This window comes from Schistocerca serialis, chromosome 1 (genome assembly GCF_023864345.2).
Source record: "Schistocerca serialis cubense isolate TAMUIC-IGC-003099 chromosome 1, iqSchSeri2.2, whole genome shotgun sequence".
Taxonomy (NCBI): domain Eukaryota; kingdom Metazoa; phylum Arthropoda; class Insecta; order Orthoptera; family Acrididae; genus Schistocerca; species Schistocerca serialis.
Genome location: NC_064638.1, coordinates 928,440,841 through 928,453,477, shown reverse-complemented (window position 1 = coordinate 928,453,477; position 12,637 = coordinate 928,440,841). Strand labels below are relative to the sequence as shown.

At 44.3% G+C, this 12,637-nt stretch overlaps 1 protein-coding gene across 1 annotated transcript in view; it reads right to left on the bottom strand.

Annotated features, from left to right (window-relative positions):
* LOC126449168 (SAM and SH3 domain-containing protein 1-like) overlaps positions 1-12,637 on the bottom strand; it is a 438,055-nt gene that overhangs the window by 328,322 nt on the left and 97,096 nt on the right. Inside the window, exon 2 of the mRNA XM_050091015.1 lies at positions 8,083-8,480. Within this exon, the coding sequence (XP_049946972.1) occupies positions 8,083-8,480 (398 nt within the window). The remainder of the gene's footprint in view (positions 1-8,082; positions 8,481-12,637) is intronic.

The following is a 12,637-nucleotide window of genomic DNA, read 5'->3' as shown; positions in this document are numbered from 1 at the left end:
GAGATTGACAATGTGACAGATACCTCCAAATCAGAAAATTTAAAGAGAGAGAGAGAGAGAGAGAGAGGAAAGTGGTCCTCTTTATACTAAGTACCAGGGGTGATAATAACTAAACTGTGTTCCGAGAGCTTCAGTGCGGGTTGTATACATCGCTGGATGCTGAAACATCAAAGGTATGTTCATTACTCGGTGCTCTCGAGGAGTACGCTGAAAAAATGTTCCTCTTTTTGCCGTCAGGTTAAAATTTGGTACTGTAAGCACTCAGCATGTGAAATGTTTTCTGTTTTGACATGAGATGCTCTTTGTCGTTTGGCGACGCGTGCTGATTACTTTTGTGAAGTTACTGTTGGTGTAACGGGTTAAGAAAGTTGAAATGTCTTGGCTCTTGAGAAGAAGGACCGTGCACTGCTGGTAAATATCATATTACGAAGAGGCCCCATGTCAAGAATATGATCAAGAAATCTGAAGAAAATGTGCATTACTTGGTGCAGCGGGGGAGGGAGGCGGTCCATTCCCATGGCAGCTGTTGATTATGTTGCTGTAGCTGCAGCCGACCGTACACCACATGCCTCACATTCTGCAGCCAGTGCTCGAGCTGTGTCACAGGAGTTGTTACTCCGCTGGTCAACAGTTCAAAAGATTTTGAAGCGCATTTTACACTGGCATCACTACAAGATTCAGACTATGCACCAAATGAAGCCCCAAGACGGGCGACAACACCGTGTCTTCGGGCTTCGTTTTTTGGCACGCATGGCAATGGGTGACATATGGCCGGGGAATAGTCCTTGGACGGACGTTGCATATTTTACTCTACACGGTGCCACAATTGCACAGAACCTCCGCATGTGTGGTTCTAATCCGCCAAATGTCGAGCAGGAACATACAATGCTCCCAGTTTGTGTGACTGTGTGATGTGGTTTCACAAGCTCCTCCATTCTTCGTCCGTTTTTCTTCGTGGAGATGGCACCTCATGTAACTATTTGGTGTACAGTGACATGCGCACGTCATATGGACCTTCTTGTACAACACGTGATTCTAGCTTTGCAAGAACGCAACTGTGTCCACACCACTACTTCAGTGCAAGATGGGGCGACAACAAATGTCGCGTGCTAGGTGAAAAATTTGCTTCTATAAACCTTTGGTAACTACCACATCATCTCTAGGCAATTTCAAAATATGTACCCTTCCAGGTCCCCCGACCTAAATCTGTGTGACTTCTGGTTGTGGGGATGTCTGACAGATCGTGTCTACCAAGAAAGTATATGGAATCTTCCTGGTCTGATGGATAGCATGCGACATGAATTCATGCTGTGTGCAATTGTCAACTATGCCGTGCTACGGATGCTGCATGTTGCTTAGTCGAGAGACAGATACGTTGTAATTTGCGTCCATATCGTAATAGATTTGCGAGTACCGTCGTTATTATGTGTTTGAGCGTTCCGCCTATTTTTCTGCGCCCACACCTCATTCTGACTGTTATATGTCCACCAGGCCCCAGCTGCCTTTCGATGCCGGGAAGGATCCCAGTACTCAGTTTGACAACAGGCTGAATGAATGTGAGGCCATCCTGGAGGGACTGAAACGAGGATAAATCACTGCTCCTACCAGGGCTTGAACCCAGGACCTCTAGGGCAGGAGAGTAAGTGTTCTTGCTGCTAAACCACATTGACCACATTATACTAACAAATAGACCGTATGAAAATAAATGAAAACTACGAAGTATTCTGTAAGGCTAAAGACAGAGCACTTCTCAACCTGAGGGCTGGCTAGAAATCCACAGCTACGAATCTTGAGAGGAGTATGCTCTCGCTTTACTCTGAGCTGAAAATGTAATCGCCACTACCTGAGGCAACTACAGGTTAACGTCGAATCTGAGCTACGGTACTTTTTTGTCACATACGAAAATCATAACCGCACTGGAGACTTGCAGTAACTGGCAGATTAATACGTAAGATAATTCAAGAAATTAATGAATTCTAACCATTGTCGGCTTTCTAGCCTGTCTTATTTTTTTACAAGTAGGTTATATTCCAGTGCCTGTGTCACCTTCTTTCACGCCGATACTGCACAAGTTTCTTAGAATCACCACTGTTCTCCCACTGCTCCGCAGAAGTCAATGTCGAACCACATACATCGCGACCTTGCGATGAACGTCGTACGGGAGATCCCAAATTTTTGGTACCTTCAGACTTGAAGTAACTGCCACGGAGCACAAATTTTTGATCAATTAGAATGTGCACCTAGTCAAATGAGTCTACCCTTTGATACTGCTAGCAAACCAAAGAGGAGCACTAAGTCAGCTGGCGAAAGTAGACCCCAAACCGCGTTCATTTACTCTTACAAGGGAACGTCCCCATCGCACCCCCCTCAGATTTAGTTATAAGTTGGCACAGTGGATAGGCCTTGAAAAACTGAACACAGATCAATCGAGAAAACCGGAAGAAGTTGTGTGGAACTGTGAAAAAAAAGGAAAATATACAAACTGAGTAGTCCATGTACAACATAAGCAATACAAGGGCAATGCCAGATCAGGAGTGCCGTGGTCCCGTGGTTAGCGTGAACAGCTGTGGAACAAGAGGTCCTTGGTTCAAGTCTTCCCTCGAGTGAAAATTTTACTTTCTTTATTTTCGCAAAGTTACGATCTGTCCGTTCGTTCATTGACGTCTCTGTTCACTGTAACACGTTTAGTGTCTGTGTTTTGCTACCGCACTGCAAAACCGTGCGATTAGTAGACGAAAGGACGTGCCTCTCCAATGGGAACCAAAACATTTGATCGCAAGGTCATAGGTCAACCGATTCCTCCACAGGAAAACACGTCTGATATATTCTATACGACACTGGTGATGGCATGTGCGTCACATGACAGGAATATGTTGTCGACCCACCTAACTTGTACACTTGGCAAATGGGTAAAAAGATTCTTCTACCTTTCCCGATTTAGGTGTTCTTGTCGATGTGATTATCCTCCCAAAAAAGTGATCGCATCGGACGGACAGATAATAATAGTCTGAAAACAAAAAATTAAAACTTTTCGCGCGAGGGAAGACTTGAACCAAGGACCTTTCGTTCCGCAGCCGCTCACGCTAACCACATGACCACGGCGCTCCTGAGCTCACATTATTCTTGATGTTGCCTATCTTCATATGGACTACTCAGTTTGTATATTTTGCTTATTTTTTTAATAATTCCATACAACTTCTTCCTGTTTTCTCAATTGATCTGTGTTCAGTTTTTCAAGGCCTATCCACTGTGCCAACTTATAACTAAATCCGAGGGGGGTGCGATGGGGACGTTCCCTTGTTAGAGAACTCAATTAAACGAGTTACTGCTACTATGAAGACTTAACGTTCAATTAACACTCGCAACGAAGCCGAACGGCAGTAAATCGCAGTAAAGTCCTTCTGCAAGTCGAGAGACAGTTAACCGTGTACTTAGAAATCGAGAAACGTCAGATTCATTAGTTCCGCATACTAGTGAGTGGCCGGTTCTGTCATCGCAACCGTGAGTATAACGTGCAAAATCCATCACTTCTTAACAACTAGTCTAGTTGTTAAGAATCTTTGGAGGATCAGAGACAAAGATACTGTAAATAAGCGAGTGGACCGTGCGGGAGCGCGGTAGGTGCTGTGTTCTCGCGGGATATTCCAGGAGGAATGACTCCTGACGAGCCCCCTGAGGGTGCGGTTTCGGAATTTCCAGAAGATACAGTGGCTCACACAATGAGGACGATTTTGTGTCTGAAATAATTCCAGTGGACTGGATAACGTAAAACTCGGACAGAATAATCAGTAGTAGTATCACTGCAGTAATATAGTGTTTAGCTGCAGTGGCTAACTACACAGTGTTATCTTTGAACAGTTAAGTACACGCTGAGTGCCAATACATTAGCCGTCCCTTTATATTAGTCTGCATTTCTGCTGAAGAGTTGACAACTAAACTGCGTAAAAAGATGTCTTCATATTGTTAACAGGAGACGGGATCAGCCAGATAAGACACCAGATAAAAAATTAGTGACTTCCAGCACAAACACTAATACTTTGTAGCACCGCCGCCAGCACTGACAGTAGCCTAAATCTGGCGAGGAAGAGAGTGCAAGTGTTTCTTGAGGAATACCATATTCAGCCGAAGCCACTCATTGATGATTAATCGCCGGCCTGAGTGGCCGAGCGGTTCTAGGCACTACAGTCTGGAACCGCGCGACCGCTATGGTCGCAGGTTCGAATCCTGCCTCGGGCATGAATGTGTGTGATGTCCTTAGGTTAGTTAGGTTTAAGTAGTTCTAAGTTCTAGGGGACTGATGACCTGAGAAGTTAAGTCCCATAGTGCTCAGAGTCATTTGAACCATTTTGATGATTAATCCCATAAAGTAACCAAACTCCAGAGATCTTGATTGCTCCGCTTCACAGACTGTTCTAAATAGTCTCAGACGTTGTCTATCACAGTATGTCCAGGGGATTTAATGATCTAGTAGGATGCGATAGATAGGAGTGTCCACAGCGTACTCATCGTGAAGATGTAGAATAAATAAGAGTACCTGTTGAAACAAACATGTTCACCGTTACCCAAGTAAATGGGCCCAAATGACTACCAGAAAATCTTAGAACTACACCTTCCACACACCGTGTTTTAAACGCCTCTTTGGGCCGTCGGTGTGTTCTACACCTTGCATCGTTTGAAAAAGAGCCCAAATCGCGACTCGTTGCCCAACCCCACGGGCCTCCATAGGGCAGGCATCTCGTTTCTGTGAAGTGTAGCCTACTGAAGACGTGCAGCTTCATGCACCGCTGTGAGCGATGGCCTTCAGAAGGTGCGTGACTCCAAACGTCCAGTTCCCTTCCCAATGTTCACCTGGAAACTGTCAGAATTTTACTTTCATTTAATGTAGCAGCAACTTCTGTCTCGTTTGAAACTGCTTGTCCATTGATAAAGTGTGACATTCGCCTCCAGTCCAAGTATGTTAGGATCTTTAACAACTGTTGATACCACCGTTACATGACTGAGTGGTACACCATTCCTCGTAGACGTGTTGGACGGCCTGCATTGACACACCAACAAATCAGGCAGCTTCATCATGGTGTGATAATGGTCATATTCATTCTCGAAGCCTTGTTTCTGCCATGTCGCCTTGTCGACCCATCTAATTCGGCTAATTCCATACAACCGACTAACAAATACACAACACTTCAACGACACCACGTTCGTTAACTGTGGACGGTCACTTTGTGAGGTCTCCGTTATTTTAAGAGATCTATTTTTCAAATCTTACGAAGTCAATTCGCTGCATAATCAGTGCCCAGAAAATTCCGGCAGTGACCAGGAAGTCGGTCCCCATGAAGGTGGATGTAGCAACCAGGCCATATTGTGCGATTGTGAATCATAGGAGTGGAGAGGGGAACACGAGACTTGAGAACAGATCTTAGTCGGCAGTAAAGATGTAAGGGAACCACTGGTGTTCTGGCTTGAAGTGCCTGTTTTACTTCATTAAATATTAATGATTGAAGTCATTTTTCGACGTAATTGGCAATAGGAGCAGCTTACGGTTCATCAGTGCATTAAGACAATAATACCACAATGTAGTTAACCTGTACATTGAATAAAAAATGAATAATTTTAACTTATTGAAGATATACGAAGGGCTATCAAGTATTACGAGGTAAGCAAGAGATTTCGGGAGTGCACCAAGCTCGCAGTCGGTGACAGGACATACTCCGCGCCTGTTCATATGTGAGAGTCGCCAATAGAATGTAATCAGTTACTGTCCAGGTAGGATATTCGGCTTTACCATGCTCTCGGAACTTCTTAACTTTGTGAAAGGAATCCTTTTATGATACTAAACTGTTAATATTGTACGGTATTTGTGAAACGTCTCAGGCTGTATCCAGCCCTTTGATAGGACGGCACCCGAAAACTTCGGGAACGGCGATGTGCCATAGGGTGTCATTATCAAGTTTCTGGGAGGAGGAATTAGGATAGGTCGGCGTTTGGAATCTTTCAAAAAGTGACTCTGAACCTTCCAGAACGAAAGTGTTAGGAGTTTTCAGACTGGTGAAATAAAATACGCGGTTTCAGACTGGCCAACAGCGCTGTTTAGGCGGAGCAGGACAGCTATGTATCACGCACTTCTTCACCGGTAGCCATAGGAAATACACTTGGTCGTTGAGAGGCGTAGAGAACAGACTAATCACCGCGAGAGAAGTAGTGGATTCACGAGCAGAGGGCCACGCCATGACAGCGTCTGTCTCCCGCAAAAGTGTAGCAGCAAACGGCGTCCGAAAAGGCTGGGTGATCTTTCGGCCATGATCTTACTCACTGGCCTCTATTTCTCTTTACTTACTAACCTTCCGACGCCACCATCACCAACATTTTGATTTTGCAATTAGCAGTCAGTTAACACGATTTGTTGTTCGTTCGGTTTATTTTTTGAGAACTTTTCCAGTCCTTTCTCTCGGAAGATCCACAAAGGTTTATATGCACTCATTTTCACATTATGAGTGTTTGATTCTTGTTTGTTCTGAGCAACCATAGAACTCACAGCCGATAAATGTACGTGATTTGTAACCCTTGTTTCATTACAGAAACAGATAGTCCCCATTACTAATTAGTAATCATTATTGTTTGATCAGGGCCACAACTACAGTACACGTGTTAGGGCCAACCCTTTCCTCCCCGTGCGCACAATTCCTGTACCGTAGAGGGGGACTTGCACCTTGAAAGAGAATACTCAGTGCATGTCAGTGGAAAAACATCTAGATCTACATCCATACTCCGCAAGCCACCTGACGGTGTGTGGCGGAGGTTACTTTGAGTACCTCTATCGGTTCTCCCTTGTATTCCAGTCTCGTATTGTTCGTGGAAAGAAAATTGTCGGTATGCCTCTGTGTGGGCTCTAATCTCTCCGATTTTATCCTCATTGTCTCTTCGCGAGATATACGTAGGAGGGAGCAATATACTGCTTGACTCCTCGGTGAAGGTTCGTTCTCGAAACTTCAACAAAAGCCCGTACCGAGCTACTGAGCGTCTCTCCTGCAGGGTCTTCCACTGGAGTTTATCTATCATGTCCGTAACGCTTTCGCAATTACTAAATGATCCTGTAACGAAGCGCGCTGCTCTCCGTTGGATCTCTCTCTCTTCTATCAACCCTGTCTGGTACGGATCCCACACTGGTGAGCAGTGTTCAAGCAGTGGGCAAACAAGTGTACAGATTGACTAGAGTCTTGCATTTGAAAATAAACGCGTCAGAATGGCATCCCGGAATTTATCTCACAGAAAATAGCTACACTCACCACTAAGAATCACTGGTCTTCCGAAGAATCCAGCGCGTATCAGATCTGCATTTGGGAACACCATTTACGAGAGCTTCATAGATAACAGGAAGGAGGAAATGGTACGTGCCGATTCGCTAAAGTAATCAAAGAATGGATCACCTTATCTAGTGCATACACGGATATGGTGTCTGTTCTTTGGGACATGTCCGAAAGAACAGACACCATATCCGTGTAAGTACGTAGTTCTGGCAACACCGGCCATGACCTACTTCTGTGCGGATGCACACGTATTCCCAGAACTCTTACGGGACTTGGTAAGAATGTCTTCCACGAGTAATGAGTGTGTGGACATACAAGGTGAGAATGTGGGTCTCCGGGAGGCGTGCGCGAGATAGACCCTGCAGTTGCGCTATCCTCTGTGCCCTCGGTGGCTCAAATGGATAGACGGTCTGCCATGTAAGCAGGAGATCTCGGGTTCGAGTCCCAGTCGGGGCACACATTTTCATCTGTCCCCGTTGATATATATGTATTATTAAAATGTAATTCTAATTTTATCTAGTGCAGTCTTCGGGGAAATGCTTGACCAGTACATTGTACGTCAACTACACCACTTTCTACGGAATAGCAATTGAAATGAGAAACTTGTACGAAGGTTCTAATGCACGAGGTAAGTTTGCACAACATGAGCGCCTGGTAAGGGTTCTACGCCATCTACAGGGCCAAATAAACCCATGTTCTCTTTCAGTGGTTGATCGATACTTTGTTCGGCGAGCTTATCTTCCAAAACAGGAAAAGCTGACTACGCAGTGTGACTCACCTCTGGTAGGGCACCTGAGGGGAGAGCAGCACCTTGTGCGCCGGCGGCTGCCGCTGCAGCACCTGGCGGCCGTAGACGCCGTAGCCGAAGCCGTAGATCTCGTCCTCCTCCCTGTCGCTGAGGCAGCTGGACGGCTGGTACTTGCCCGGCACGTAAATGGGCTGCGACAGCGACGTGGTCAGCTGCTGAGGGCTGGGGTTCGAGTCCGGCGTGGAGGCCGGCGTGCCGCCCGCAGCGCCCGCCCCCCCGCCGGAGCCCAGCACGCGCATCCGCGGCGACAGTTCGTCCCACTCGCGGCGCCGGAGCTCGTCCAGGTGCTCTAGCACGTCGCCGTAGTGCGTGTTGAACAGGTCCGCGTACCGCGAAGCCAGCCCCTCCAGGTAGCCCCGCTCGCCAGTCTGTAAACCACAAAGCGCAACACTCTTCAAACTGGAGGAAGGATATTTTATCTCCGGTCACAGTATGCCTTATGTTGATAATTTTGACAGTATATTTATGCATTAATGCGAATGCATTGTCTTGGCATGGTTGGAAGTTTGAGGAAATTTTGTTATTTATGCATTTATTTCAACTGGTAAATATAGGGCCTTCAGGACTAGAATACATAATAACAAAGATTATTATTATTCTTTCCTTTCTCAGACGTTATGTCTGGTTAAAAATGGAAAGTGACGCGGACCTTGATCAAGCGTGACTTCCTTTTAGCTGTACGGTATATGTTACATTGCATTTAGAAACTTTCGGGTAATTGGACATGTATCAATAATTACAGATTTCTGTAGTTGTATATATACGCTTGGATCTAGCTGTATTGCGTTGATGTACTGGTCGGTATTGTGTGGTATGACTCCTGTAGTTGATAGTGTAATTGGTATGTCAACTTTATCCTGATGCCACATGTCTTTGACTCCCTCAGCCAGTTGGATGTATTTTTCAATTTTTTCTCCTGTTTTCTTCTGTATATTTGTTGTATTGGGTATGGATGTTTCGATTAGTTGTGTTAATTTCTTCTTTCAGGTTTGTTATGTGGTGTTGTTTTATCTGTTCTAATGGTTCTGTTCTAGTATAATTTGTATTCATCATTCTCCAGTACGTTTTGTCGTGTATACTTGTATGTGGGAACGTGTTGTTTTATTAGTTTATGTTGTATGGCAAGTTGTTGATGTATTATTTTTGCTACATTGTCATGTCTTCTGGTGTATTCTGTATTTGCTAGTATTGTACATCCGCTTGTGATGTGATCTACTGTTTCTATTTGTTGTTTGCAAAGTCTGCATTTATCTGTTGTGGTATTGGGATCTTTAATAATATGCTTGCTGTATTATTATTATTATTATTATTATTATTATTATTATCATTATCATCATCATCACATCGTCATCGTCGTCATCATCATCGTCATCATCAACATCATCGTCATCATCAACATCATCGTCATCATCATGATGAGAGTGATGGTTTTGGTGACCTATCTAAACCATTTGAAAACAAAACTGCACTGAAATAAGAATATGAATTTTCACCAATTATGTCTGATTGTGTCCTACAGAAGGTAACTCAAGACTGGTAGATAAAAATGAGTCTCTACAATATCCCAAACGGCGTCATGTTACGCTATCAAGCGAGTGGGCTTAAATTCAACTGCCTTCCTTTCGAAGGTGATCTAGTATTTTTCGCGCAAAATCTGGACATTGCAAACAACGAATAGAAGTACTAAAAGAAAATACGAACCACATACAAACAAATGAAAAAGATCCAACGTGGGCAATGAAAACAAATTACGGTGACATCAAAAGAACACATTGTTCATGTTGCAGGAGAGATTCTCACCCCGAAAATCAATGAGGAGACAGCAGTCTAAGGACACGCCAGAAACAGGGAGACAGCAAACGGATTATGTCAGAACACTTGCGAACGCAAATTCCTATCTTCTATTACGCCAAATTCAGTCAAACCTTGATTTTTATTTGCAAAAGAGACAAATGATTGAAATGGACGTTCTTAAAGACAAAAAAGTAAGGAAATGTCTGTGTAAAAAAAGTAACAAGCGAAGAGTTTCATTTAATTTGATATCAGGCAAGGAATTACATGATAAGTCAGCGACAAGGTGTTTTGTTGCTGTGCAGCCTTTCGTCGTTGCGAAGTGACTGTGTGAGTTACATGTACTTGCGCCCCAATACGTAGTATTAACAGTCGTATCATGCACTGAGCAGCAAATGTGAAGTACTGCGAACTGAATGCTCTGACTCTATCATCTTGGTAACGGCGTTGCGAGGACAACATGAATCAAAATTGTATCTATTTAACTTATTTCTGTTTTTCATTACCAAACACACTCCATTTTATGTAACAAAAAAATGGTTCAAATGGCTCTGAGCACTATGGGACTCAACTGCTGTGGTCATTAGTCCCCTACAACTTAGAACTACTTTAACCTAACTAACCTAAGGACATCACACACACCCATGCCCGAGGCAGGATTCGAACCTGCGACCGCAGCAGCAGCGCGGCTCCGGACTGGAGCGCCTAGAACCGCACGGCCACCACGGCCGGCTTTATGTAACACATTGAGATATATGTATCTGATAATCAGCAACACTAATACTGCAATTATTTTTATAAATAAAAACATGTCGTTGTTGATGAAATGTTCTCGCTTTATTAGCTGAGTCGTGTCGTCCTGTTATCGCAACGCCGTCTCAGGTTTTGGGTGTGTGTGTGGGGGGGGGGGGGGGGGGGGGGGCAGCGGCAATGGTGTGGTTGAGCGGATGTCTGTGCATCGAGTCCTGTCTATTCCGTCCACTGCCTACGCCGCTTTCACATCATTAGCTTTCGCAACACATTTTTGCTAGAGCACATACCGTCCGGAACTCAGTTGGAAACAGCTGCACAAGTTGACAAGATCATGTACTTGGCCGGCCGGAGTGGCCGTGCGGTTCTGGGCGCTACAGTCTGGAACCTCGCGACCGCTACGGTCGCAGGTTCGAATCCTGCCTCGGGCATGGAAGTGTGTGATGTCCTTAGGTTAGTTAGGTTTAATTAGTTCTAAGTTCTAGGCGACTGATGATCTCAGAAGTTAAGTCACATAGTGCTCAGAGCCATTTGAACCATCATGTAATCGTGTTTTGATTGCCTCCTTGATGACCGAACGCGTTGGCGCGGTACAGTACCTTTGTCTGTTGAAAAACAACATGTGTCGTTCGTTGTAACTGTACTCCGCTACCGCGTACTTGTCTGTTTAGCCAAGGCGAACGCTACTCTTTTGCTCCGAAAACCGCTATATGAAGCATCGCTGTGGCTGGCCGATGTACTGTACGTCACACTCACAGCTGATTCTGTAGAAGCCAGGGGCCCGTAGTCATAGCTGGGCTTTGACTGAACTAAGCATATTCTCGATTTTTACGGTTGAGAGGAAAATGGTTTATATAATCTATTTCTCTACTATCCTGGCAGTTTTGGCTGTGGGGTGGTCCTGTGTACGGAGGGCACGCCAGGCGCTAGGTTCCATATTCTGCGTCATTTTATTTCTTCTCCTTTCTCTGCTGGAGAGCGAGTGTTAATCGAGTTTCCGAATAGCTGTTTCTGCGAAAGGTCTCTCGCAGATGCGGCAGCTTGGTAGAACGACTCTCCTTGTCGCATACGGCTAGCGCTCTGTGTACCAGGGTGGTGAGCACAGATTTACATTTCGATGGGTAGTGGCAGTTATTGGCGTTTAGCTGTAGGTCCGTGTGTGTCTTCTTCCACAGTCGAACAGAAACATACTTCTTACTCTTTTGAAACGTTTACACAGCATTTTATGGTAAAGATGTTTTCTCCTGTGGTTTCCAGTAATTTTCGGAATGTATTCTGCATGCGTTCTTATTCTATTTTTGCGATGCTAATGAAATAAAATAAGAATATTATTCATCAAATTTAAACATTTAACAGCAAAATAAGGATATATTTATAGCAACAGGTAGCCAGAAAGCTGACTAAGATACTGACCATGAATCAGAATTTTGTTAACAACCATCCTAATAATTAAAGGACTAATTAAACTAAACTTGCTTTGGTATTCTATCGAATACAATTCGGAAACAACAGGAATTTTTTTATAAAAAAGCATAAACAACATTCTAATTTCTACTTGGGACCATTTCTCGGTTCTAACATCAACTTGCGACCGCGTCTGGAGTTTGATTCGACTCTTTATGACGTTCATGTGCCCGAAAGAGATGGAAAGCTTCCTAAAATTAAAGCAAAATGGGGTGAGAGGATGAGGAAAGAGGCTGGAGGATTGAAGGAGGGGGAAGGGGGAACGAGAGAATTTTCAAATCAAGAAACCGTTTTCACTTACAACAAAAATAACTCATTTGCGATGAAATATTTATGTTTCATAGGATTTTTTTTGTTTAAATCTTGTCCTTGCGTTAGACATGAAGACATATCGAGAGTAATCATCGTGTGATAGGCTCCTGTTCTCGGAAACGTGATTCCCGAGTGCCCCCGAAACTGCAAACTTCAATCATCTCGTTCTCATTAACAAAATGTGGTTAGTTGTGGGAATTTGCGAAAC